Source organism: Callithrix jacchus, chromosome 12 (genome assembly GCF_049354715.1).
Source record: "Callithrix jacchus isolate 240 chromosome 12, calJac240_pri, whole genome shotgun sequence".
Lineage (NCBI taxonomy): Eukaryota > Metazoa > Chordata > Mammalia > Primates > Cebidae > Callithrix > Callithrix jacchus.
Window position 1 is genome coordinate 88,212,940 of NC_133513.1, and position 27,632 is coordinate 88,240,571.

Sequence of the window (27,632 nt, forward strand, 5' to 3'; positions counted from 1 at the left end):
GTTCAAGACTAGCCTGGCCAATATAGTGAAACCCCATCTCTACTAAAAATACAAAAATTAGCTGGGCATGGTGGCATATGCGTGTAATCCCAGCTACTTGGGGGGTTGAGGCAGGAGAATTGCTTGAACCTGGGAGGTGGAGGTTGCAGTGAGCCAAGATTGAGCCACTGTACTCCAGCTTGGGCAACAGAGTGAGATTTCACCTACAAAAAAAAAAAAAGAAGAAAAGAAAAAAGAAAATGATGGCTTGGAAAAAGTACTTAACTCCCACAATCTGCATAGGTGATAACCTGTGCCTTTTGGGTTCAAGCTTTTCAAACTTCTGATACCAGTGGAGTTGTTTCTTCCACTTGGTCACACCAACATATTGTCAAACCCAGTCGCCAACACAGTGCATTTTCACATCATCAGTTGCTCACTGAGTGTTGGTTGAAAACAGTTTATAAAAGATGTCTAAGACTCCAGAAATACCATCTTTAATCAGTAAGCTCAATGTAGTTAAACCCCTATTTTAAAAATACCTTACCTCAGAAAATTCTCCTGTTGCCCTTAATGCAATTCTTTTTTTTTCTTCAATAGAGATGGGGTTTTGCTATGTTGCTCAGGCTGGTCTTGAACCTCTGGCCTTAAGTGAGACTCCTGCCTTGGTTTCCCAAAGTGCTGGGATTACAAGCCTTAATGCAATTTTTTTTTTTTTGAGACTGAGTTTCGCCCTGTCACCCAGAATGGAGTGCAGTGGTGCAATCTCAGCTTGCTGCAACCTCTGCCTCCAGGGTTCAAGTGATTCTCCTATCTCAGCCTTCTGAGTAGCTGGGATTACAGGTACCCACCACCATGCCCTGCTAATTTTTGTATTTGTAGTAGAGACAGGGTTTTACCATGTTGGCTAGGCTGGTCTCAAAATCCTGACCTCAAGTGATCCATCCGCCTTGGCCTCCCAAAGTGCTAGGATTACAGGCGTGAGCCGTCACACCCAGCCTTTAATGCAACTATTGATTGGCATACTTCTCTTAAGGGTACAGCTAGCACCCCCAGACTGGCATGTGATAGCAATGTCACACTTCCCCATGTAGCAGTGCCATCCAGGAGAGCCCCAAAGCAAGGCATGAGAAGGGCAGCTTACCTTTCTGAAGGACATTTCCACTTGTGTATCACCATTAAAGTTAAACTTAGCAATAGCTTCTCCATATTCCAAAACCTGCACTGGTGTCAACTTTTTGGGCTGAGCCTTCTCAGCAGGAGGAAGAAGCTGAGAAAGGGAAAGAGGTAAAAGAGAACAAGGGAAGAGAAGAAAGCAGGGAAACAAGAGGAAAAGGAGGAAACAAAACACAAGCATTTGGTAAATAAATGGTGCTTTGGACATGGTCAGGCTTTTCCTTGGAAAGAAAAGGGGCTGCAGTACCTCAATATAGGTGCGTGGGAAGATTCCCACCCGGCCGTGGTGTTCTCCTTCATACCAGTTCTGATCAATTTGCTTATAAATGTAAACAATATCTCCCTTCTGCAGAGGAAGCTCCCTGTTGACAGAGGGCCAATGGCATTTCAGCGGATGTTTCAATATGTGTAAGATTAAGACACTTCAGTTTTGCAGTAAAAGCAGACATTTAAGTGGGGTTAAAAGGGACAAATTCCAGAGAGGGGACTCCATATTTGGAAGTAAAAACCCTGCTATTCAGGAAATTACATCACATCTGGCATTTTTCCAGTCTTTTGCAGGATGGATGTTAACATTCAAATTGACTAGCCCTTGAAAGTGCTCAGAGGCTTATTAATTTGTTGTGGTTTTCTAAATGCATTTTTTGTGAATGCTCTGTTATGCTCAGAATATGTACGCAACACAAAGCAATGCGCCCAACTGCCTTAATTGATGTTTGTTAAACGAAGAAACATGTCTCCTTCAGGATACCTTCACGATCCTTGTCTGTGCAAGGCATGCCTTCGTTGCTTTAAATTGACCTTGCATTATTTGTGGTATACTGATATCCTTCTATCATTCCATCTATTTCCCATTTGCCCACCCATCCGTTTTACCAACCATCTTTGTATCATCATGCAGTAGAAAGGTTCTGAAGTTAGGCAGATCTGGTCCAAAAGCCAATTCTGTAATTTACTAGCTCTGGGACCTTGGACACCATACTTAATCTGAGACACTGTTTCTTTAACTGAACTTGGGCACTAACTCAGAGTTGCTGGAGAATACTTTGACAATTTAAAAATAAACACCTGGGATGGTGCTTATTGTACAGGTAGGCAACACTCAATAAATGTTAATTCCATTGCCTTTTTTTTTTTTTTTGAGTCAGGGTCTCACTCTGCTGCTCAGGCTGGAGTGCAAGTGGCATGATCACAGCTCACTGAAGCCTCAACCTCCTGGGTGGTCCTCCTACCTCAGCCTTCCAAGTAGCTGGGACCACAGGCATGTGCCGCCATGCCTGGCCAATTGTTATTTTATTTTTATTTTTTTGTAGAGATGGGGTTTCGCCATGTTGCCCAGGCTGGTCTTGAACTCCTGGTCTCAAGTGATCCTCCTGCCTCAGCCTCCTAAAGTGCTGAGATTACAGGCATGTAGCCACTGCACCCAGCCTAATTCCTTTGCTTTTTAACTTAGAATAGGGATCTTAGAAAGAAAAGTAGATTTTCCTTCAAATGCTCCTTGTACTCCTTTTCAACTTTTCCATATCCATTCCTTTGCTTGCCTCAATAATTACACACACACACACACACACACACACACACATATATTTTTTTAGATGGAGTATTTACTCTGTCACCCAGGTTGAAGTGCAGTGGTGCGATCTTGGCTCACCGCAACCTCTGCCTCCCGGGTTCAAGTGATTCTCCTGCCTCAGCCTCCCGAGTAGCTGGGACTACAGGTGTGCACCACCATACACAGCTAATTATCGTACTTTTAGTAGAGATGGGTTTTCATCTTATTGGTCAGGCTTGTCTTGAACTCCTGACCTCGTGATCCACCAGCCTCTGCTTCCCAAAGTGCTGGGATTATAGGCGTGAGCCACCAAGTCCAGCCTGATGATGTTAATTTTTAACCTGGACTCTTCTTTAAAAAAAAAAAATGAGACAAAAAAGCAAATTTTAAACCAAATGAAAACTTAAAAGGAGGATCCAAATTATAATTTTTTCTTGAATTAAAAAAAAAAATAACCTAGATCTTTTTCATTTGAGTCAAACCAATAGAATGGAAAAAAAGGTCTCCAATTTTAACATGGAAGACGTGTGCTCACTTTGCAGGATGCCAGGAAGTCCCACGGTACCTGAGCGGTGCTGGTTGAATAATCAGAGCACATCTGGAAAACTACAGAAAGTCAGTTCTGTGCTGAATAAAAGCACAAGGCAGTTTGTGGGTCTCACATTGGCAGACAGGATTCTAACCCTCAAGAGGTCCATAAAGGGGATGTGGGCATTTATCTCTGTGAGAAGGAATGTCTCGGGCCACATTTTTGCCACAACTCTCTTTGGGGGGGATATTACGAATTCCCCCTCCCTTCAACCCCAAACATGGACACATAGATGAGCAAGACCCTCAGCATATTCACCCCTGTAGAGACCTGCTGGCTCCTAACTCTGCTATACTAAGTATCTCGCAGCTGTGGAGTGAGGTGGAAGTGTAATGGTCCTACTGTTAAGTGAAGGACCCACTATGTGTGAGAGAGAGGAACTGAGGGGTCTGTAGCTGTCACTGATGGAAGTCTACCATAGGGAATTTGGGGCCTGCATTCTTGCATTACTATGAACCATACCCCTAGCTCCCAAAGAACCACGTGACCAGGTCTCCTGATGAGAGGGTTTGAGAAATATGATTCGCTTTAGATCTTTTTTGGAACATCATGGTGTACATGAGCATAGCAAAGCCTCTGAGAAGTCCAGGGGAAAGAAACCTGTTTAACTTTGTTGAATCAAGTATTCCACAGCATGCTTTTTTTTTTTTTTTGAGACAGAGCCTCACTCTGTTGCCCAGGCTGGAGTGCAGTGGTGTGATCTTGGCTCATTGCAACCTCCACCTCCTGGGTTCAAGCAATTCTCAGACCTCAGCGTCCTGAGTAGCTGGAATCACATGCAATTGCCACCATGCCTAGCTACTTTTGTATTTTTTGATAAAGATAGGGTTTCGCCATGTTAGCAAGGCTGGTCTTGAACTCCTGATCTCAAGTGATCCGCCAGCCTCGGCCTCCCAAAGTGCTGGGATTACTGGCATAAGCTACCACACCTGGCCCTGACAGCATGCTTATTTGAGTAACTGACTATGGGGAAATGTGAAACCAAGTGACTGAAGGGCTTGAAAAACTATGGAGCTAGGATTTACTTTTCCCACTAAATTTTCTTGACTTTTTTTGAAGGCAGAATGTTGTGATGAAAACACTGAGTCAGGAGGAAGGAACCCTCTCTCCTGCATTAGCAATGTTGATAAAAGGTGACAATTTCTGTGGATCTCAGCTTTCTCACCTGTTCTATTTGACAGAGTTGCTCTAAAAAAAATTTAAGACTATGAAATCTGAGAAAATGTAATATTATCATCACTATGCCATTTAATAAATCTCACATAGACTTTTCTCAATTCAAAGAAAAAAGGTGCCTACTTAACTAAACTGCAAATTAATTTACATATCTGTTAATCTGTTTTTTTTTAAGGGGGGGAAGAGGATAATATATTTTGAGTACTAAATTTTGCTACACTATGCAAAATGTTTTAGAGGTATTACCCCAGCTTCCCTGCAAGAGAGGCATTTTTACCCCTCTCTTGCAGATAAAGAAAACTGAGTGAGGGAGAATTTGCTAACTTGACTACAGTCACAGAGATGGTAAGTGGCACAGTCAGGATTTGAACCCAGGACTTCCTGATTCTAAAGCCACAATGTTTGCAGTATGTTACACAGCCACCTCCTTTAGCTGACAAGCTAAAGGACTGTAGTAACACATATAAACCCAACTGCACCAGATTTGTGCCTAGGTTCTGGACACTGTGGCCTGGTCACTCATTTTGCAGTTGAGGAGATTAGAACCCAGGTTGGTTAGCTCCATACGGCATTTCCCAACATCTGAGGACAGGAAGCTCTCCTTCTCATCACCAGGTTTGCGACTGTCCATCTGCAGGACAATGGGATGGCTGCTGATCATCGTACTTTCAGCTGCCAATGAGAACTCATGGACTATTTTAATCCATAATTAGATAAAAAGTCAGCTGTTTCCATATGGAACCTAGTCTTTGGTAGCATTTCCCAAGTCGTGTTTTAGGTTCCTTTCTTGAAAGTCTTCTGGAGCTATTAATATGCCATCAACAAAGTATCTTTTCAAAGCAGGTGGGAGGTATAGATATAGCATGCAGTGTTTCCCAACTCATTCTACAACAGAACTCTCTTTTTGAGAAACATCTTAGAGGGTTAGCACTCTAGGGAACATACTTAGAGAAAAGCTAGTCTCCCGTGGGTTCATGCAAGCCTTTAATCTCTTGGGATGTTGTAGCAAAACAGGTAAAGTTATCTCCCTAGAGACTGGTCTAGATCCTTCCACAGAAAAGATGGGTCAGATCAAGCCACCACTTAAGCAAATAGAACCCCTACATAGGAGGAGGCAGGGTGAGACAGGGTACAAGAGCACAACCTCTGCCTAAGTTTGAATTCCAACTCTATCACACCAGCTTGAGCAAGTTCTTCCCCTTATATAGTCCCCTGGTCTCCTCATTTGAACAGGGAGGATAATCACAGCACCCACTCCGTAATGAGTATGTGTACTTAGAATAGTGCATGGCACATAGCAAACTCTATAAACTACTGCTTTGTTTTTTTTTTTTAACAATTTTTACCATTGTTATTTATCCAAATCTTCTCTATAAACAAACTGTTGTGTTTCAAAGAGGCAGCTAAGAAGATAAACAAATATGACTGGTGGCACTTACTTTAGTGTCTGAGCTTTAAAGTCAAATTTGGCTCTGGCAGGTCTCATCTGAACATAAGAAACAATGACAAGTTAAAAATCAGGATTCATGTACAGGAAGGACACATTTTCACAAATTTCTAGAAAGCAAAGCAGAAAAATTCACTCTAGCCAGTTTGTTCTAGTGTAGAAATCTGGACAAAATTGCATTTGTCTGACCTTAGACACTACATAAATGTTCAGTCAACTATGTATGTCATGTATGAGAATCCCCCTAAAAAGAGCCAGATGTGGGGAAGAGATGGTTAGAAAGGTCCCAAAGCTCATGCTGGCCATGACTATTAAAAAAACACACCAACAAACAAAATAACAAAGTCAGCCAGAAGTCCTAGGATGTTCCTTATCTACTGTCTAATTCCTTAGGGACATCTATTTGCTTAAATTATGATATGCAAGTATCATAATTCACTTCTCACATCATCTCCAACTCCGTATATTTCTTAAGATTTGTGACATCATCCGAAAAAACAGATAAAGTGGTCTCTGAGCTCCAGTGACTCCTGACAAGACTTCCAACCCCGCTGGGTAGCCCTGTCTTCCCAGATGCCCAGGTCTGAGTCAGCCTCTGCCCCTTCTCCACTTCCTGGTCAAGTCTGTTGTTAAGTCTAGAGGGACCTCCCTCCAGATCTCCACAATCCTGTCGCTGAAGCTGACATCTAGTTCCCAGTGGCACAAAGCTTCCTTAGATTTCACATTCTCTTCACTCCATCGCCCAGGAGCACAAGTAACATTCCTAACATTCTTCCTCACATCTCTTCCTTGCTTTGAAGTTGGCTGCTGCTCTCAACTTTCTCTCAGCTCAAATCTCAACTCCTGCCATAGGTGAAGGCCTTTGGGTGGTTTCTCCCTACTCTTACTTACCGAATTGCCTTTATCTCTACTACACTGTTCCTCTTCCAGTCAAATCTGTTTGCTATACCTCAGTTGAACCCCCTCCTCCCTCTCCTCTCTCTGGAATTTCCTTTTTTTTTTTTTTTGAGACAGGGTCTTGCTCTGTCACCAGGCTGGAGTACAGTGGCACAATCTCAGCTCACTGCAACCTCCGCCTCCCAGGTTCAAGTGATTCTCCTGCCTCAGCCTCCTGAGTAGCTGGGAATACAGGTATACGCCACCATCTCTCTCTAATTTTTGTATTTCTAAGTAGAGACAGGGTTTCACCATGTTGGCCAGGCTGGTCTCTAACTCCTGGCCCCAAGTGATCCACCCACCTCAGCCTCCCACAGTCCTGGGATTACAGGTGTGAGCCACCATGGTCAGCTGCAGAATTTCTTTCTTTTTTTTTTTTTTTCTGAGACAGGGTCTTGCCCTGTTGCCCAGGCTGGAGGGCAGTGGTAAAATCATGGCTCACTGCAGTCTTGACTTCCAAGGCTCAGGTGATCCTCCCACCTCAGACCCCCGAGTAGCTAGGACTACAGCTCCGCGCCACCACACCTGGATAATTTTTGTACAGATAGGGTCCCACTATGTTGCCCAGGCTGGTCTCAGGTTCCTGGATTCAAGTAGTCCACCTGTCTTGGCCTCCCAAAGTGTTGGGATTACAGGCGTAGGCCACCGTGCCTAGCCTTCCACAGGTATTTTTAAAGTTTGCATTTTCACAATGATGTTTTCATCTATCTACCTATCTATACCATACATACTGGGGCCAAGTGAATGATCACCTTATAATCGACACAATTTCAATACCTGTGTTTGTGTCTGTAACCAAAGAGCATAATTGCACTGTTACAGGTGAACAAGAAAAGAATGGATGTGGAGTTAATGATAAATGACAAGTTCACAAGAGAAAACCAAATGACCAAAATTATAAGGATAAGAATTTCACAGTGATTCCAACAGAAAAATACGAGGAAGTAGGTTACCTCCTGTCACCCGGCTGTAGAGCTGTGTGAACTTTAAAACACTTATACTAAAGCAGCACCATATTCACACTTTGCTAACTGAGTTCTGTCAAAACAATAGCTCGTATCCATTAAATTAATATAATTATATAGGTGTATAATTTATGATTATTAATTTGTATATAGACTTAGGTTAATAAGGGGTGGTGGTGAGATTTTTTTTTCATTAAAGGTTCCTTAAAGTTCACTGATTCCATTGAACTCTTGTGACATGTATGAGAGTCACTGATGGTTATACAAAGTAGCATCCTCTCTCTCTTTATCTCCCTATAGCTCCCCAAGACTGAATCCATCTTTCCCTCCTCTGGCTTTCTCAGTGTTGTGTTACCTACTACGGGGGAGAGAAAACTGTACTTTAGTAACTGTAGTAAGTGCTACCAAAGCCTATGGATTCGGGTATGAGAAAGCAGCAGATGTGTTGAAAACACAGTCTCCCTCTTCCACTATCAGCTCCCCAAGGACATAGAGACTGAGTTCTTTCTGCCTCCCACAGGGTCTTACACAGAACCAGTGGTCACCCAAGTCCTATTCAATGGGACTGAAGTGCACTGACACAGTGGGGTGCACCTGGGATGTGTTGGTTTCTACTTTTTCAAGTCCCTCAGTCAACTTCTAGGGCAGTAATTCTCACAATGTGTTCCCTAAACTGGTATCATCAATATCACCTGGGAAACTGTTACAAATGCAAAGTTTCAGGCCCCACTGCAGAATCAGAAACTTTGCAGATAGGACCCAGGGTCTGTATTTTACCAAGGATTCCAGGGGATGCTAATGCACTTGTCAGAGTTTAAGAAACGTTGCTCTTCAAGGGAGGCTGGCTCACTGGGCAGTTTGCCTGCCTCTGTCCATGGTTATTCCACCCATGGTATATTTTTGTTTCCATATATCATCTACATGTGTAAGTGTGGAGCCCTAGTGCCTTTACCTGTTCCCATCTTCTTCTACTTACAAGCAGCTGGGACTGTGGGTGAGGACAAACCATGCCCAGAGCCTTCTAAGAAGGGCCATTTTGAGGAGAAGCTGGAATGTTGAGGGCTCAAGGGCTATCTTTTCCTTGCAATTAACACTTGCTAACTTTTGCTTCTTCCTTGATAGATTTTCTTTTTCTCCATCATTTTAGAGTCTCCTTCTCCACTCAGCTTTCTTTTTTCTTTTAAATTTGAAATAGGTTCAAGTTTCTTTAAATTTGAGACAGGGTCTCACTCTGCCACCCAGCTGGAGTGGTGTGTTCATAATTCAGCCTTGAACTTCGGGGTCAAGTGATCCTCCCACCTCAGCCTCCCAAGGAGCTACAACTATAGGCGCGTGCCACTAAGCCTGGCTAATTTTTCTGTTTTTCAATTTTTTTTCTTTTGTAAAGACGAGGTCTTCCTATGGTGCATAGGCTAGTTTTGAACTCCTGGCCATGAATGATCCTCCTGGCTCGGCCTCTCAGTATGCTGGGATCATAGACTTGAGCCACTAAACCTGGCCAGCTGTCTTTTAATTTGGTTCCTTCTTTTCACTATCTTTTCTTCCCAGACACCTTCTGTTTTTTTTTGAGACAGGGTCTTACCCCTGCTCAGGCTGGAGTGTAGTGGCATGATCATGACTCTGCAGCTTCGACCTCCCAGGCTCCAGCGACCCTCCTGCCTCAGCCTCCCAAGTAGTTGGGACTACAGGTGTGTGCCTCCACGTAGGGCTATCTACCAACCTATCTAATTAATTAATTAATTAATTAGAGATGGGGGTCTCACTACGTTGCCCAAGCTGGTCTTGAACTCCTGGGCTCAAGCAAATCTCCCATCTTGACTTCCCAAAGCACTGGGATAACAGGTGTGAGCCACTATGCCCAGTTGTATTTCTTAAAAAAAAAGATGAATAGCCAATGGTGCTCCTGTTACTCAAAAGACAGAAACATAAATATTAATCTGTTGTATTGAAAGGTTATAAAACCATACATACGTTGGGTGTTACTCCCCCATTCCCCTACCTCCCACCCTAAATCCCAGACACACACATTTTTCCTAAAAGAGATCATCTTCAGTGGGGTTACTTAAGGGTTACATGGCAAAGCATAAACTCTTACACAAGATGCAGCATTTGGCTAGCATGAGAATTTTAACATGTTGACCTTTGTGCAGGAGGCCAAGACCTGGATGAAAATCACTTCAAAGTTTGTTCTTCTTTTTCCCTTTATAATATTAAGCTTTCATAATCTAGGCTGGGAAATGTCAAAACTAAAAGAACAAATAAAACATCCCTTGGAGAACTCTCTTACCCTCTGTGGGTTTCTCCTAACTGAGAACGTCTTTGAGCTTCAAAATTCTTCAGTGAGGCACACTACTGCAGCAGTGCTGAACACACAATTCATCCACCTACATGTGAGCAGCAGTATTGTTCTCTAGTTTAATACGAATGCCACAAAATTTGGAGGCCTTTGTAAATGGCATAAAGTATTGTTAAGCTAACTTTTGTAAAGTTTCATTAACCATCTCTTCAAAGAAGAATTGTGTAGCTGTCCACATCATAGCTACCAATGCATATGGACTCAGGTATGAGGTTTCTAAACAGAACGCACAGGCAACACAGTAGCATGATAAAATGCAGGATGTGGAGGGCTGGACTCACGAAGGCAGCCGATGCTCTAAGGCATGCAGTAGGGGTGTGTGCCAGCAGACCCCAGTCCCCCAGCCAGGCATGCTTGAACATACAGAGCACAGGACATAATGGGGTCATGTCTATATACCAGCCACAAGAAGCCAAAGCAAGCCTAAGGGAAGCCAGGATGACAGATGCTATTTGGGGAACTACATTGGCCTACAAAGGGCAATGCTGAGGGGAGGCAAATAGGCAAATATTGCTTTGGGTCAAGCAGCAGACTGAGGTGACCAAAACAGACCTCTGACCCAGATTTCCTTTTTGCAGTATCGTCTATATTGAGGAGGTCCCCAAAGCGCTCATTAGTGATAAACTGATGGTGCGTCGGAATGACGCCCGTGTGGCGTCGAGCTGCAATATCAGCCTCTTCTTGCTCACGCTTAAGTCGTCTCTGGTCCGCTAAAAGTTTCTGCCATAAAATTGCATAAAATGGGCAGTGAATCGTCTGGTCCAGCATATTAGAAAACTACCAACAAAAGTCATTAGGGAAGAAGGTGCTGGGTGAACAGGGCAGAAGCATTAAGGGTCAGCTGTCAGAGGGGCTTCAAAGCCACAACTACTAGGCTCCCATCAGAACCACCCTCCGTGTGCTGTGGAAAGGAGGCAGCTCTTCACTGGGAAAGCCAGGATAGGGGAAGGATGATTCCACATGATTACACTCTCCAGCAAACTACCTACCCCCAGCTCAGCCCAAAGCCACCTGCTCCTGGGAGCAAAGGCCAGGTAAGCCCCGGGGCACATCCAGGGCATTCCCAAGCATGCTGGGCTGATAGCGGGAGGCTGGAAGTACCATCTCTACCCTGTTTAGGCTGGGATATATTCCCACAGCATATTCCCCCTGGCAGGACCAGGGCTGGCCAATTCCTCCTGCCCATCTCAGGCCTATTAAACCTGCTATAGGCTTTTGCTAGTGAAGTCTATGGCACCAGGTCATTTTTGCGCTTCCTGCGTCTTTTACTCTAATATGCTCTTGACAGAGTGGAGCAGCTAATTTTGGAAGATGATGCCCCCTCTAGGCCAGCCAACTCTTCCCCTAGGCACAATTTTTGAAGGCCTTAGGATATGTACCAAAGGCTAATTATGTGGCTGTCAGGAGCATCAGTTGCTTTCTTACTGAATGATATGAAATGAAGCTGAGTTAAAGGGAATGACAGAGAATATAAAGATTAAAAAACCCTAAGAATAATGGTACCTGGGGTTAGAAGAAATATTCTCTCCTAGAGTAAGGAAAAAGCAATCTATTTCTATTTTTAAAGGCTTCTTTGAAAAATCAAACAATGTTGCTTTTTACCAAATGTCCTGAATGTCTATTAAAATGACCCATGGAACAGAATTTTAATGTGTTTTCTGATACATAATAATTTTACTTTCCTGGGATTAACTTTCCTTGTAGGAAAGCATGAATTAGAACTAATAATTCTTAGCATTGGAAAACAGCAGTCTTCTTCCAGCAGGCAATTACACGCCTCATGACATGTAGCCCCAAAGGAAGCTGGGCCCAAATTTTCTCCAGGATCTACAAATAACAAAGTGACAACTCATCAAATGGCTGTGGGAGTTCCAGTACTCAAGTAAGTTGTAAAGATTAAAAGAGAAAAGACATGAGAAAGTCCTTTGCAAAGCCCAGTGCCAAAGAAAGAGTACTGGCCAGGCATCTGGAGCCCTAGTTTCTAGCTCTGCTATGGGTATAGGTTAACTTACTATGCAGCCCTGGGCAAGCTACCACCTTGTTGTGGTCCTTGCCTGGATTAAACAAGGGCTTGGCTACATGACCACTAATGTCCCTGCCACGACCGACATGTTCTTATTTTCTGAAAGTCTGTTATTATCCATGTTAGTGGTAAGGCATTTGTAATGGGAAGGGCCTGACTGACACCTCATGAGCTGGGAAGTGTGAGCTGTTTCTGTAGCCATGGGAATGGAGTGATGCTTGAGACTGCCACAGTTCTTACTCAATCCCTTGTGTTCTAGCTGGAGTTAAACATAATCAATGGAAGTGGACATCAAACGGGGCAAAGCTCCCAATCTAGTAATTGAATCTGACCTTAGTAAGTCCCTCAACCCTGTAGTTAACCATATAAGTAAAAAAACCATGGATAAAGACACAAAACTTTTAAGGATCTATGAGCCAATGTTATTCAGGAAACAATAGCTCACCTTCTTATGTAACTTCTAATATATCAATTGCTAAACACTAGATAAACTACACCACCGATGTGATAGGCAAGGATTGTCCCATAAAACCTCCTAGGTCAGAGACTAGGGCTTAAATTACTAAAATGGAATTACATCTTCCTTCATCATAGCAGCCCAGGCCTTGGGAATCTTGTATCTTGCAGCAGGAAATGGTTAACAAAGAGCTATAGAAATGAATCTGCTCTGTGCCCTGATGGATACTCATCATGAGTAAGTCACTACAAATAATAACCCTACATCAAATGCTTTCTTTTGTTTCTTTCCATGGACAGGTGCAAGTTTCTTACTGAATACTGTTCAATTGTACCCGGAGATGGGGAAAGGTGTGGTGGTTTCTTTCTTTTTTTTTTTTTGAGATGGAGTCTTGCACTGTTGCCTGGGGTTGGAGTGCAGTGGTGTGACCTTGGCTCACTGCAACCTCCACCTCCTGGGTTCATGCGATTCTTCTGCCTCAGCCTCCCCAGTAGCTAGGATTACAGGCACCCGCCACCCCGCCTAACTAATTTTTTGTATTTTTAGTAGAGATGGGGTTTCACCATGTTGGCCAGGCTGGTCTCAAACTCCTGACCTCATGATCTGCCCACCTCAGCCTCCCAAAGTGCTGGTATTACAGGCGTGAGCCACCTCGCCTAACCATGGTGGTTTCATTTTTGTCTTTTGTTTCACCATCTGGAGGCATCATCCCATTTGTCCCCAAGTCAGCCTTACCCTAAATCCTTCAGGAAACCCCACCTAAACTCTGGAACTACTCAACAAGACAAAACAACAGAGAAAAAGGGCTTCAGACTTGAACATGAATGGGACAGAATGGTGCACACATGCACACCGTCCCCTACTGCTACCAGGTCAAGGTGAGTTTTCCATCTCTTAATTCATTTCAAGAATATGGGCATGGGAGCTTGTTTAATCTATAGGACTCTTTTTCTTGGGGATGTGAAGCCCAGAAAGCATATATCATCACAACGATTTATTCCAGCAGAAGCTTGTGATTTTTCCCATTTGGCTGATTCGAAGAACTACCTCTTCCCAAATCCCCAAGAAAAGGGACTCTTTCCCAGACCCTTCCAGTCACCCCATGTCAGGACAGGCATTTCAGCAGTTACAAGAAAATATCCACATTTTGAAGTTCTTGGCTGGGGTCTGCCAGCATTTCTTGGTGTATCTGCCTTCTTCTGAGTTGAAGGTGATAGAGTTATAGGCAACTTCCTTAAATTGTTTTATAAAATATATCGAGGTCATTACTATTTTTCGTTTTCCTTTTTCTCCTATTGCATCCTTCTCAATTGGAACAAAGCTTTGTGCCAACAGAGGGATGGGCAGTATTGGAGAAATAATGTGGGTGGATTTCCTTGGAGACTACCAAGGGTGGGGCTGAAGGGGATGAAAGAGCAAACTCTGGTTTCTAGCTTACAAGGCATTAAGTGCAGCAGTGGACAACCTCTTTCTGTATCTCCCATGCAGCAGTGCTGGCTGGACCTGGTATTTATAACCTAGTGCCTGTGGGGAAATCAGTTCTACTTTTTGGAAAAGTCGACTAAAAGAGGAGTGACTGAGCCTAAGTCATATAAAAAACCACTTGTGAAAGCCTCAATTTTTGCTTCCAATTGCTAGACCATGTCACCTCTCTGACAGATGTCTAGAATCTTTACTTTCTTCAGACATTTTTCCAAGCAAAAGCTAAGAGATTTTAAAGATGGGATTTACCTCCTTATCATCATGACGTCTTCGGATAAATTCTTCTGTGGATTCCAAGTAATCAGCTGGTATAAAATGTCTTGGCGATTCTGAATCTTTAAAACAACAAAGTAGAGTTAAAACAGGCAAAGATTTAGCTGGAAACGAACTTGGGAAGAGAGTTCACCTTTCATCTATTATAAATTTCAAAATTTTACAGACATTGTTGATTAATGATCAATGGTCAAATTCTGACGGAAAAAACAAAAACAAAAACAAATTCCACCCCCGCCCCACTTTTTGGATTTATTTGTGAACTAGTTTAATGCAAAGAGAACTACTCAGAAGGCAAAACGTGAGCAAAATGAGAGGACTTTCTTTGTAAAGTGTCCCTACAAAGAGGCGTGCAGGACCTTATAGGGACAAGTCACACACACACATATAGGGCCACTGAGAGAGGCTGCCTCTCAAAAAACCATGGGTACGTTGGGAACTGGTGCAAACAGCAAGGGGTTCGAGAGTTCAAATGAACACATTTCTCAGTTGAGCTAAACGGCCAATTTTTCTTTCGAAACACAGTTTGGTGGTTAGTCTAAATGACATGGGGGTTTTGTTTTTAAAGAAGTGCAGCCACTACGAGCCATGATTAATTGCCAAGCAAAACAAACAGAAAACAAAGGACAGACCAGAAAATGAGCACCAAGGGCACAGAGGAAGGGTAATGCAAGCAAAGTGGAGGACGGGGAGGTGAGACTAGGCAAACACACAAAATGCCACCTCCACGGGACGGTGCCAGTTCACTTTGAGGGTTGTTGTTCCTGTCCAGCCTGTGGTCTGAGTATGGCACGGAGTTTCCATTATTAATGGCCCTTGGGTAGTCCTCCAGGGCCGCGGGTCTCTCCTGAGAGGTCTCTGAGCTGCGGCTAAGCCTGGCCATGGTGTGTCGGGAAGACAGGCGTGTGGGAACCACGGGCTTCCCCCCAGAAGGGGGCTGGTCCTGATGGGGCTGACTGGGGAGGTCTGGCTTCTGGCCCACCAGCAGGCCTGAGGAGTCACCAGGGGAAGGCTGTCTGGGGTGGTGCTGGAGGGGCTTTTTCAGCCGGAAAGGAAGGGGGCTCATTAGGTAGATGTTCCTGAGGAGGGTGCTCTTGTCCCCTCTGGAATCCAGGCGCCACTCGGGCTGTCTAGAGGTCTGCTGCTGCTCATGCTTCCGGATAGTGGTGAAGCGGGTGTATGAGGCCGGGCAGGTGCCCTTGCACTTATTGAGGCGATGTTTGGGGAAATCTCCATGAACGCTGCCGCCACTGCCTTCTCTGCTGTCAGTGGAGATATTTGAACAGCGGTCCAGGTCATCAGAGCAGGTGGAGAGGGGCTCAGAAGGCACAAGACCCCTAAAGCCCAAGGCATGGTGCGCCATATTGCTACATGTTGGGGAGGCATAGACCCCACTGGAGTTCATCCCATCCATCTCCTTGGGACGAAGTTTGGTTGACTCGAGCAGGGACTCAGCTGAGCGTGCTGAAGTCAGGCTTCCCCGGGACAGCACAAGTGTGGGAGACTTGCTCAGCCTGCCGGACAGGTCCAGGGATGGCATGGAACGGGACCGCTGAATCAACTGCTCAAAAGCCGTGATGCGGGAAGAGACGGTGTGCTTGGGGATGTGTTCTGAGCCCTCCTGGCTGGGGCCCAGCTCACCCCTGGACAATGCCAGGCCACTCTTTTCAAAGTGGGAGGCGAGATCCCTCACACTCGAGGAGGAGGAGATGGAGCCCAGGAAGAGGCCGGCTCGGTTGATCTGGTGCATGTCCCGGTAGAGCATGGTGAACTGCATCCCAGCCTTTCTTGAGAGAGGGCAGGGCCTCCTGCCGCTGGTGCCGTACTCCTGGAGGCTCATGGTGCTGCTTGACTTGCTGTCATAATCCCGTCGGGAGCGCATGAGCAGGTTCTCGATGCTCCCTCCCACTTGGAGGGGGAGGTCTCTTTTGGAATCATTCAAAGAACCAGAAACACAAAGGTTCTCACAGCTTTGAGCCTTCTCTGAGGGCAAGAGGATATTCTTCTGTTCCTGCAAAAGAGCGCTGGGAGCAGAGAGCCTGGGTTTGAATTTGGAAGGAAGGATTTCCGAAATGCAGGCTTTCGCAGCTGACAGGGGCTTCTTTTGCTTACACACATGGCCTAACGCATTGCTAGTGTTAAACGTTCGGCTATGGACTGAAGATGAAGAAATCATGTGAGCATTCCCACCTTTACGATCCACTGGTAAGCATGCAGAATAAAATAAATAGACCCATTAGGTTAAAGCTGAAAGCTGCTAAAAAGAAAAAGGAGAGGTAACATGCTCATTGGTCATAAGGGCTTTTCAAAAATTCCCAGTCGATGTCTGGAAGCAAAATAATCTGTGCTGCAAAGCAGGTGCAAGGATGCAACAACAAAAAATGGCTACTCTGCTGGAGTTAGGAACGGCTAAAGCTCAGCTCATTTCTAACAAAAGGTAATTAGGATGAGAGAGAGAGAGAAATCTTCAAGGAGAGCAAGGTTGGGGGGGGGTCAAAGAAAGGGAAACTATTAAAACCAGAAAGAAAAATGGCCGGTAAGAAAATAGGGAAGGGAATTTACGAGGGCTCCAAGGCCTGGATGTGGGTCTGAACCAGGCAGGACTCATCCCCATTGCTGGAGGTTCACCACGGCTGACGCTCAGTGGATGGAGGTGGATGGGAGACAGAGGCCTGCAGGCTTCACCGAGTTTATTACCTTTTGTGGAAGCTGAGCTGGATGGTCGCTTGAGCCCACTCAGGCCCTGAAGAGGGATGTCGCCACCTTCCAAGACACTTTTGTAAATTTGTCTCTCATTCTCCAAGCTAGTGAGATCCCCAGGGGCCCCGTCTGATTCCCTCTTCACTGCATGGAAGTTGGAAGAATATATGCTATGAACAGGTAGTTTTGAAAGAAAAGGGAAAAAACGAAGATAAGAATAGGAGTTAGTGCTTTTGACATTTCTCAAACAGCACATTACCTGCTGAGGACAAGAAATATACTTCCTGGCATCCTAATCAAGCACTGTCCTTTCTAAAGAGTGCTCTTACTTAAAAACACATTTCTACAGACAGGCCCGTGGAGCCCTGAATGCTCGGGAATCTTGCTCAAACAGCAAAGTTCTCTAATTGAGATGGCTGCATTTGGGCTTTAAAAGAAAAATTCTACCAAATGCTGCTTGGGGAAGAAGGGTTGGAGGGAGGATGGGGGAGACAGAAGGAGGACTACACATAGCAGGAGGGCAGGAGGACCCAGTGGCTACATGCACGACGGTGCAGTCAAGGACATGGGTGGTGACTCTGTCATGCAGCCAGCCAGTGTCAGCTACTTCAAGTCCACTACCTGGATTATGTTTCTGGGTTATTCTTCATAAGCACTTTGGAATATTAAAATCAGCAATGTAAGGGGGAGGCCCAACTGTCTTGGGTCTCCAGGAAAATCAGTGACCAAGTGAAACTGGAAACTGGGATTCTATGGGTTCTTCATATCACAGCCAAATTTGCACTTGCTTCTTTCAAAGCTTGTGCTCAGAACATTATGACATATAGTATGAGCATAGACAATTGCTCATTCATAACCTCCATTTATTTTTTATCTTATTAAAATCTAGGTATTTCTGCAAGTTACCACAGATTCCTTTTGGAATGAGGTGAGGCACAGAAAAAAAATTAAGAGTACTTACTCACCGAGTCCCTCCCTTCTCCTAATCCCACTTTTCTATGCCTGACACTCACATACTGTCATTGACACACACACACACATGCACACAGACACGTACATGCGTGCGCGCACACACACACACACACACCCCTCAGTTAAGTGAATGACTCCCTGTCCTGTAGAAGCACATAGGCTTCTGCTGGGCTGCTTTTATTCCAACCAAACTCAGTTTCCTGGTATCAAAATAGATTTTTCAGCTCTGAAGACCCATTACTAGGTGGAATTCCTTCATCCCTCTGTTTCATTGTGAATATTATCTAATACAATAGAACAGCTTAAAGAATTACAAAGTGAACACCCATATTGCCCCCACCTAGCTTCTACAGGGGCCACGAACTATGACTGCTTGATCACACACCTGTCCAGCTGTATTCCCCTCTACTCATCCAGCAATGATCAATAATGCAATGCTTTTACATTCCGGGAAGCTGGCCTTTTTTTTTCTGTGCATCATTACAGCCTCTGAGCCCCCAAGGTCACCAATAATGACAGCAAAAACAACTCTACACACCTCTTGGTGAGGCGTCCTATATGGCAGGCACTGTGCCTATTGATCATTCCTGCTTCAATCCTAACCATCCTACTTCTGCTATTTTTCAGATGAGGAAACGAGGCACTGAGAGATTCAACTTGTCAAAGTAGGCAGGTTAGCAGAATGGCAGGGCTGGAACTTGAACCAGGCCATCGAGCACTACACAGATAGTATTCTAGTATTCTCTCTCAGCTCCTGTCTTAGTTTACTGTTTATTTATATTTTGTAGAGACAGGGTCTTACTATGTTGCCCAGGCTGGTCTTCAACTCCTGGCCTCAAGTGATCTTCCCACCTTGCCCTCCAACAGTGCTGGGGTTACAGGCATGAGCCACTGCGCCCAACCTTCAGCTGCTGTTTTATTAATAGAACACTTCTCTGCAACTAAGAAGGTAGTGGCTTGCACATCACAGGAACCAGAGGAAACTCAGAGATGCTCCAGCTCTCTATATGCCACCACTGCTGAGCGTTACTCACCATGAATACACCCCTAAGACAAGCAGCACCAGAACCCAGGAGTCAGAAATGGAAAAGAGGTGGGGACTCTGGCAGAATACCATGACATCTCAACTTTAGAATAATAAAGTCCCTGAGCAATACTGTTGCTTCTGGCACTCATAATCCCCTCACAGGAGCTGCCACTTACTGAGCATCACCTTGTGCCACTTGGGGCTAAGGGCTTTATGTATCCTCTTTCAGGGGACTGCAGGGGTCGGGGTCAGAGCTCCCCCAGGGCCCTCCTTCATTCACTCTGGCTTGGGTATGGGGATCAAATGCTTTTCCTCTTTACTTAGAGGAGATGGAAGAACCTGAGGGTAGCTTGCAAGGCTGTGGCACCATATGCCAATTTAAATAAATGTGAGCTGATTTAAACTGGCTTTGATTTTGAATTTCCTAATTAAAAATAAATCTGCCCCTTTTCCAAATTTCTTATTCACTGCCCACTCTCTTTCCTTTGGTTGCATGTTCTGATTTGCCCTTCAGTTTACTCTTTTTTGTATAACCCCAACAGCAAAAACATCCATGTATAGATGTTCTATATCATTGCTGACCAATGTGGCGGTGACTGAGGTCTCTCTTGTGAAGGTATGGTCTCTGAAGCCCTGCCCACCTCGGTTTGGGCCTACCACACCTCCCTCAGCCTTGGAGAGTAGTAAACCAAACTGGGCTTGAGGCTGCCTCCATACTTCAAATTCCTGTTCTTCTGCAACCTAACTTAGTATGTAAAAGAACTACAATCTAAGAGTATATTCTTATAACAAGTAGCTGAGTCTTAGCCAATTACAGCAGCCAAGCTTCAGTCAATCCCAGGCTGCCAATTGATCAGCCTATATCTATGCAAATGCCCAAACAGGCAACCATGAAGCACAACCAATCAAGTTGTAGCTGTACTCACTGTCTTCTTCTGTTTATAAATGCTGCCTACCCATGTTGCTGGGTGAAGCTCTCTGAACTGCTCTTGGTTCTGAGGGCTACCTGAACATGAATCCTTCTATGCCTTAAATAAATCTGCTAAATTTAATTTGTCTAAAGTTTTTCTTTTAACAGAGTGACTGACAGCAGCTTCCATTCTGCTGCCGCTGCTATCCTTTGAATTGCCTCAGCTTTGGCCAGACTTTTTTTTTCTTGAAAGAGTCTCACTGTGTTGTCCAGGCTGGAGTGCAGTGGCGCCATCTTGGCTCACTACAACCTCTGCCTCCTGGGTTCAAGTGATTCTCCTGCCTCAGTCTCCTGAATAGCTGGGACTACAGGTGTGTGCCACCACACCTGCCTAATTTTTGTATTTTTAGTAGAGACAGGGCTTCACCATGTTGGTCAGGCTGGTCTCAATCTCCTGACCTCAGGTGATCCGACCATCTCAGCCTCCCAAAGTGCTGGGATTACACGAGTGAGCCACCGTACCTGGCCTTGCCGAACTTCTAAGCCATCTTCTGAGTTCCTAATAACTTTGTTCTGTCAGGCCTGTCAGTCATAACTGGCTGCCTGACCTCACACCTCTGCTCTACCTCACCAACAGTCAGATCTCATCCCACCCCCACACCTCAGCCACCTCACTCTCTGGCTTTATTCCACCTATTATCACCATTTTTTCCGGCTTCCTACCAGAATGATAAACCAGCACTCAGGAAACCTCTCAGAATGGATTTGCCACAGCCAATTGTTTTTTTGTTTTTTTTTTTTCCTGATACCAAAGCTGAGAAAACATGCTTTTTCCAGATGTGTAACATTTTGAAACCGAGGCACTCCTTGTTTAAAAACAACACCTAAGAGCTCTACAGCAATGCTGTGTCACCCAGGCTGGAGTGCAATGTCATGATCTCGGCTCACTGCAATCTCTGCCTCCTTGGTTCAAGTAATTCTCCTGCCTCTGCCTCCCAAATAGCTGAGACTACAGGCACCTGCCACCAAGCCCACCTTTTTAATTTAATTTTATTATTTTTTTTTTTGTATTTTTGGTAGAGAGAGCGTTTCAGTATGTTGGCCAGGATGGTCTTGAACTCCTGACCTTGTGATCTGCCTGCCTTAGCCTCTCAAAGTGCTGGCATTACAGGCGTGAGCCACTGCGTACAGCCACAACAATGTTTTTAAGTGTCTCATATCCATCAGCTGTTCTAATGCTGAAGAGAGACCATCTGTTTCACTGTACAAAAGGGGAAACTGAGGACCGGAGTGTCAAAGGCATTTGCCCAAGGTTACAGAGTACTTGCTCTGTCCAAGTATATCAGAGAGGATAAGAGAAGGAGCCTTATCCCCTCAGCTGGTTGAGAAAGGCCCAATCAGGAAAAGCAGCTGAGTACTTAACAAAACAAGTTAAGTTCAGAAGCTCAGCTCTGAGCAGACTTGATTAAGCCAGATTTTGGTTCAGGAAGAGCTAGCACAGTGAATTCAACCTCTGGCCGAGATGCAGAGCTGGCTGCTGAGTTTCGGGGGGATTCAACAAAAACACACTCACTGGAAGAATAAAGTGAGATAACAGAGCAATCATCCTAGGGCCAACTGTGGCCCATTAGCGCTGGAGAAGTGATGGGCCAATTGTGCTAATGGGGAGGCTCTAGAGACTGTGGACAGAGTCCTGGAGACTGGGATTCCTGCCTGACTCCAGCAAGGAATGTGGATCAGTGAAGGCAAACCCACTCTCATTAAAAAACTTGCAAACAGTCTGTTTCTCTTGGTCTCAATTTCTTTCATTTGCAAAACTAATAGGCATGGGGAGACTGTACAAGACACAGACCTTTCTTTTGAGCTCCATACACATACATTCAACCACCTTTTAGACATCCACCTGGATGTTCCTCGGGCATCTTAAACTCAACATGTCCCAAACCATCTCCCATCTTCCGACCCAGAAAGCTTAGGAAATCGATCTCCTTCCTGCTGTCCTTGCTCCTCAAGCCTAATCAGTCACCAAGCCCTGCTTCTTCCCTGTCCTTGACACAGCTCACATTAATCCCTTCACTGCCCACCTCCCCACTTATCATCGTTTACCTACAACTGTGCCACAAACACACATTGCTCCCCCAGTCTCCAGCTCTGACGCCCTCCAGTCAACTCTGTCTAGAAAAGATCTCATCATGTCATTTTACTGCTCATTTATTCAGTCAACAAATATTTACTGATCATCTACTAAGTGTCACTCTCCTAGGTGGAGATTCAACAGGCAACAGGACAAAAAGTTCCAGCTGCATGAAGCTTACATTCACCATTCAGAAGCATTTGGTTATTTCAAGAAGGAAAAAACCTAACCTGTTAACTGTAGCTTTGCAGGAGGGAGTCTAAATAATCCTCTAAAAGTTTAATTTTATAGTCTTTTGTACTGCATGAAAAAAATTATATTTATAATGTTATTGTTATTCACATTTTTTTGCAGCTCCTCTATAAAACTGAACCTTTCTTCCTCCACAGAACAATAGGTGCCCACTCCTCCCTCCTGGGCCCCATCATTGCATGCACCCCACTGGATTCTGGTTATTTACAAATCGGTCTCCCCTATTACATCTGGAACCCCTTGAGGCCAGGAAGTTTATTTACCTTCTTAATCTTTGCATGTCTGGTGCCTTGTATGGTTGGCTGGTCAATAAATATAAGTGGAATAAAAGATTCTATAAAATTAAATGCCTATATGCATACAGATTTCTGACACATTTGTAAGGTTCAGGCGAATCTTTACTGTTTCATATAGTTCTTCAGGTTATGATCTGTGTTTTGTTTCCAAATCAGATTAAAAGGAAAAAGTGTTCGCTAGTCTACCATCCCCATGTAGGGAAGAAGAGCTTGTTCTCGAGTGCTACCTGCTGGTCAAATAGAGTAAAGCCCTTTGGTTAGGCAACACTGCAATGATAATAATGAGTAGTCCCTCCATTGATTTATAGATCTGAAATGCTAGGAAAATAAAGTATAAAACTAGACACACACTCTGATGATAACTATAAATACACACACACACACACACACACACACACATATTGAAGGCAAGGACTTGTAGTTGTATTAGGATATTGGGACTATGGGTGAATTCCTTCCTCTCTGTTCCCAGTTCTTTTACTATTATCATATGTAATCAGGGTTAATTAATAAAATTATCAACTGAAGTCTATCCAACATATTAAAGTGGGCTTAAAACAATGCCATCACTTCTCCAGTTGCCACAAAATTTTGAACCTGGGCCACCTGTGACTCCTCTTTCTTCATTCTTTGGGTTAAGGTCAACTCCTGCCAGTGTTTCTGCCTCCACATCATTCCTGGCCAACCAGTGAAAGGGGCCAGACTCAACTCACCAGCTGCCTGCCTTGGCGCTAACCAAGTTGGATTTCAGTTAATTAAGATCTACCGATGCATCCATTCATTGAGCAAACATCTACTATACGCTCTCCCTTGTGTCAGGCACCCCACTTAGGCTGGTTCCTCACCAATTCCAGATACAAAAAGATCTTACTCATTTGGATAAACTGGGGGAAAACCAAGCCCGATTACTGAAAAATCCCCAAATGGTAGAATAGCAGGAGGAAAAAACTCATTTATTCCTGCCAAATATTTCATGAGAGCTGAGAAACAGAGGCTTTGAAGACCTATTTTCAGGGATATAAATAAGAACTCTTGTAAATTAACAGTTTGAATATCTTCATGCACATTCAGAGTGAAAACAATTTGCTCTTTTAACCAGCTTACATTAGTACCCTCCAATCCTGCTAACCCAATATCATAAATAGTTGCTTAAACTGTGGGTTTTTTTTTTCGTGTGTGTGTGTGTGTGTGTGTGTGTGTGTGTGTGAGACAGAGTGTCTCTCTGTCGTCACCCAGGCTGGAGTGCAGTGGTGCGATCTTGACTCACTGCAACCTCTGCATCCTGGGCAAGCAATCCTCCACCTCAGCCTCCCAAATAGCTAGAATTACAGGCCTGTGCCACCAAGCCCAGCTAATTTTTACAATATTTTTTGTAAGGAGGAAGTTTTGCCACGTTGCCCAGACTGGTCTTGAACTCCTGGTCTCAAGTGATCCACCCACCTCGGCTTCCCAAAGTGCTGGATTACAGGTGTGAGCCACCATGCCAGGTAAAAATTGTTTTTTAAGAGCTCAAAATCATTAAGCCTTGGTATGTCTTCTGCTAACTTATTACCAAATTTTGAATCAGTATGGTGCAGATGTGTTTACTGCCAACCCCAGTCCCTTGGCCTAGAGCCCCACTGTTCCTAATCCGGACATGGCTCTGCCCTGTACCTGCTTGGAACTATGGCATTATACTGCTTTGATGTGCCTATTTCCTCATCTATAAAACAGGGATTAAAAATTATGCCTGATTGGCCAAGTGTGGTGGCTCACACCTGTAATCCCAGCACTTTGGGAGGCCGAGGCGGGCAGACCACCTGAGGTCAGGAGTTTGAGACCAGCCTGGCCAATATGGAGAATCCCTGTCTCTACTAAAAATACAAAAATTAGCTGGGTATGGTAGCAGATGCCTGTAATCCCAGCTACTTGGGAGGGCGAGGCAAGAGAATACTTGAACCTGGGAGGCAGAGGTTACAGTGAGCCAAGATTGAGCCACTGCACTCCAGCCTGGGCAACAAGAGCAAAACTGTCTCAAAAGAAAAAAAATGCCCCATCTTGGAAAGTTCAGAGGGTGAAATGAGGTAAGGTAGATAAAATACTAAGCACAGGGCCTGGCACATAGTAAATGCCTGATAAATTGTTAAAGTGACGCTATTCAATACTTGTGCTCCTTTATCCTGACTGCCCGTGGTAGCTGCTTTTTCTCCTGAATACTTGTAAACACCACAGTCTACTTCATTCATTTGCCACTTTGTCTTTTCATTTACTAAACTTACGTGTGTGTGTGTGTGTGTGTGTGTGTGTGTGTGTGTTTTGTCCCCAAACTATTAAGGGACTATATCTACATTCCTATTTAGAGTATAGAGCTTAGTGCCTTGGATCCAGCAGAGCCAGGGAATTCACTCGGCCAGCTACCCCATGAAGCCCTTTCTGCCTTGTGCAGTTTAGGGGGATGGAGGTGAGGAGGTAAAGGAGGAGAGCAGGCAGCAGGGTTCACACAGGCAGTTGGGGCTGCCAAAGCGACAAGCTGAGAATAAACAGGTGGCCTGGGGGACCAAGGAGAGTTTGTTAGCTGTGGCCTTGATGACACCCTTTATCTGCAGGTAGCCTAGGTTCATCTGGTGGGCTTCACCTCTGAAGGCACATCTTTAGGACCTAGAGGACCTGTGACTTATTGTCATTTTTAGAGCTGAAGGCCCAGCTTAACTGGAAGCTCGCTCTTTAAAAGGGAGTGAGCTGCAGAGCCAGAGGCGGGGGCAGGGGTCCCGATGCTACACCTGAGCCCTAACACCTGTCATATTAGTGACTTAATCACCAACCCTACAGTGAACGCAAGAGACTTCACACAGTCCTCTCCGAGGTGGGAACTGTCCCCTAAGGCAGTCCTCCTCTAGCTGCTTTCTTAATATATCTTCTTAATTTCTTCTTATGCTCCTGGGTATATTAATCATGAAACATATATATTTATAGAAAAAAATTAACATAATATATCTAGAGCTTTTGATCACTACCTTAAAAAGATTAAAGTTATTAAAGTTTTTCCATTTTTCTTCCAAAATACCCAAATCCCTGCTGACTTTCAAATGAAATTCTCCTTGTAAAGCACAGTCTCCAGCAATGTAGGGAGGATATGTCCCAGAGACCATAATACCTGTCAAAAAAATTTATACACTCAGCAACTCTGCTCATTGTGGATTTACTCAACCTTAATAGAATAGGTAATAGGTATATCTTCCCCTCATTGTCCTATTTCAAAGAACAAGACACATATGTGATGGTGATAAAATAAGAAAAGCTCCTACCAGAACAAGCTCCTTTCCTAAATTCATTGGGTATGTCAGGCACTGTGAAGACTTGGGCCTTGCCCTCGAGGAGTTTATAATATACTAGCGATTATAAAAATACAAGAGTATAACTCAGGTATACAGCAACAGAAGTAAGGGCCACTGAGGTACTAACATGAGCCTGGGCACAGGAAGGCTCCATGAGGGCATAACTATACAAGCTAAAATGTTTGCTATTTACCACATATAGAACAGGAGGTGAGGGTAGCACTGAACATTTTCAGCTGGGATAACAGCTTCATGGCAAAGTGCTGAGAAAGGCAATTTGCTATAGGATTCAGGATGGTTTGGTGGGGGGAAGAAGCTGGTCGTTACCCCAGGAAGGAGTGGAGTGTGCATGCATCATCCAGACAGAATCCTAAGAATTGATGGAGGGTAACAGATGCCCATCTCTGTGAGAATCAGGTAACTTAGCCCCTCTTGGCCCCACCCTCCCCTCAACCTCTTCGTCCCTCCCTCCATCTTTTTTTTTTTTTTTTTTTTTAAGATGGAGTATGGCAGGGCGTCTCAAAAAAAAAAAGACAGAGACTTGCTCTGTCACCCAGGCTGGAGTGCAGTGGCGCAATCTCAGCTCACTGCAACCTCCACCTCCTGGGTTCAAGGGATTCTCCTGCCTCAGCCTCCCAGGTAGCTGGGGTTACAGGTGAAGGCTACCAAGCCCAGCTAATTTTTTTTTTATTTTTTAGTAGAGATGAGGTTTCACCATGTTGGTCAGGCTGGTCTTGAACTATTGACTTCATTATCCACCCACCTCGGCCTCCCTAAGTGCTGAGATTACAGGCGTGAGGCACTGGTCCCAGCTGAGAATTTATTTATTTTTTATTTTGGGGACAGAGTTTGGTTCTTTCACACAGACTGGAGTGCAGTGGTGTGATCTCAGCTCACTGCAGCCTCAATCTCTGGGCTCAAGAGATCCTCCTGCCTCAGCCTCCCAAGTAGCTAGAACTATAGGTGCACACCTCACTAATTTTTTGTTTTTGTAGAGACAGGGTCTATGTTGCCCAGGCTGGTCTTGAACTCCTGGGCTCAAGTGATCCTCCTGCCTTAGCCTCCCAAAGTGCTGAGATTACAGGCATAAGCCACAATGCCAGGTAAGAACTTCTATTCTAAACTTAGACAAATAAACTTACATTCTAAAGGTAAAGATGTTAAAATGGGGGAATGTTTATGAAAGATAATATAAATCATCACAAAATTAATGTAGAAGAGGCGAGAACAGAAGGAAAATAATTTGAAGAATACAATTAAATAACTTCTTATCACCAAACTGTACATCACTCAGAGCCATTAGGCTGATACAAACAAAATACACTTTGGGTCCAAAGTATAAGCTTCTCTCTTCCCATTTCTGACATTTAACATATTAAGCAACATAAACAAAGTAAAATGGCAACTTACTATCCAGGAGTCTCTGAAGAAATTTCCGGAGTGGGGCTGATGGCTGAGCTCTGTAAATGTCCAAGAAGAAGAAAAAAATAATGTAGGTGATTTATTTTGACTCATATGTTTTCAAGTCAAGAGGAAAAAGAGAAAGGTCGCTTTCTCTTCCTAGTTTAGATAAGGACCTCTGGAAGTCAGGGGGGCTGGATGGAAAAGGTCTTTGG

General features: G+C 44.4%; 1 protein-coding gene across 50 annotated transcripts in view; it reads right to left on the reverse strand.

The window, feature by feature from the left end:
- SORBS1 (sorbin and SH3 domain containing 1) overlaps positions 1-27,632 on the reverse strand; it is a 251,854-nt gene that overhangs the window by 29,028 nt on the left and 195,194 nt on the right. For 40 of the 50 annotated variants that reach the window (XM_078346145.1, XM_078346141.1, XM_078346135.1 and 37 more), the window contains 7 exons: positions 27,427-27,476; positions 17,109-17,281; positions 14,388-14,473; positions 10,729-10,896; positions 5,912-5,958; positions 1,403-1,517; positions 1,124-1,249 (listed from right to left, as the gene is read on the reverse strand). In XM_078346145.1, coding sequence (XP_078202271.1) covers positions 1,124-1,249; positions 1,403-1,517; positions 5,912-5,958; positions 10,729-10,896; positions 14,388-14,473; positions 17,109-17,281; positions 27,427-27,476 — 765 coding nt within the window. Of the gene's footprint in view, positions 1-1,123; positions 1,250-1,402; positions 1,518-5,911; positions 5,959-10,728; positions 10,897-14,387; positions 14,474-15,134; positions 16,614-17,108; positions 17,282-27,426; positions 27,477-27,632 lie in introns of all 50 variants that reach the window. The other 10 variants (XM_078346103.1, XM_078346100.1, XM_078346097.1 and 7 more) reach the window with 1 other exon arrangement.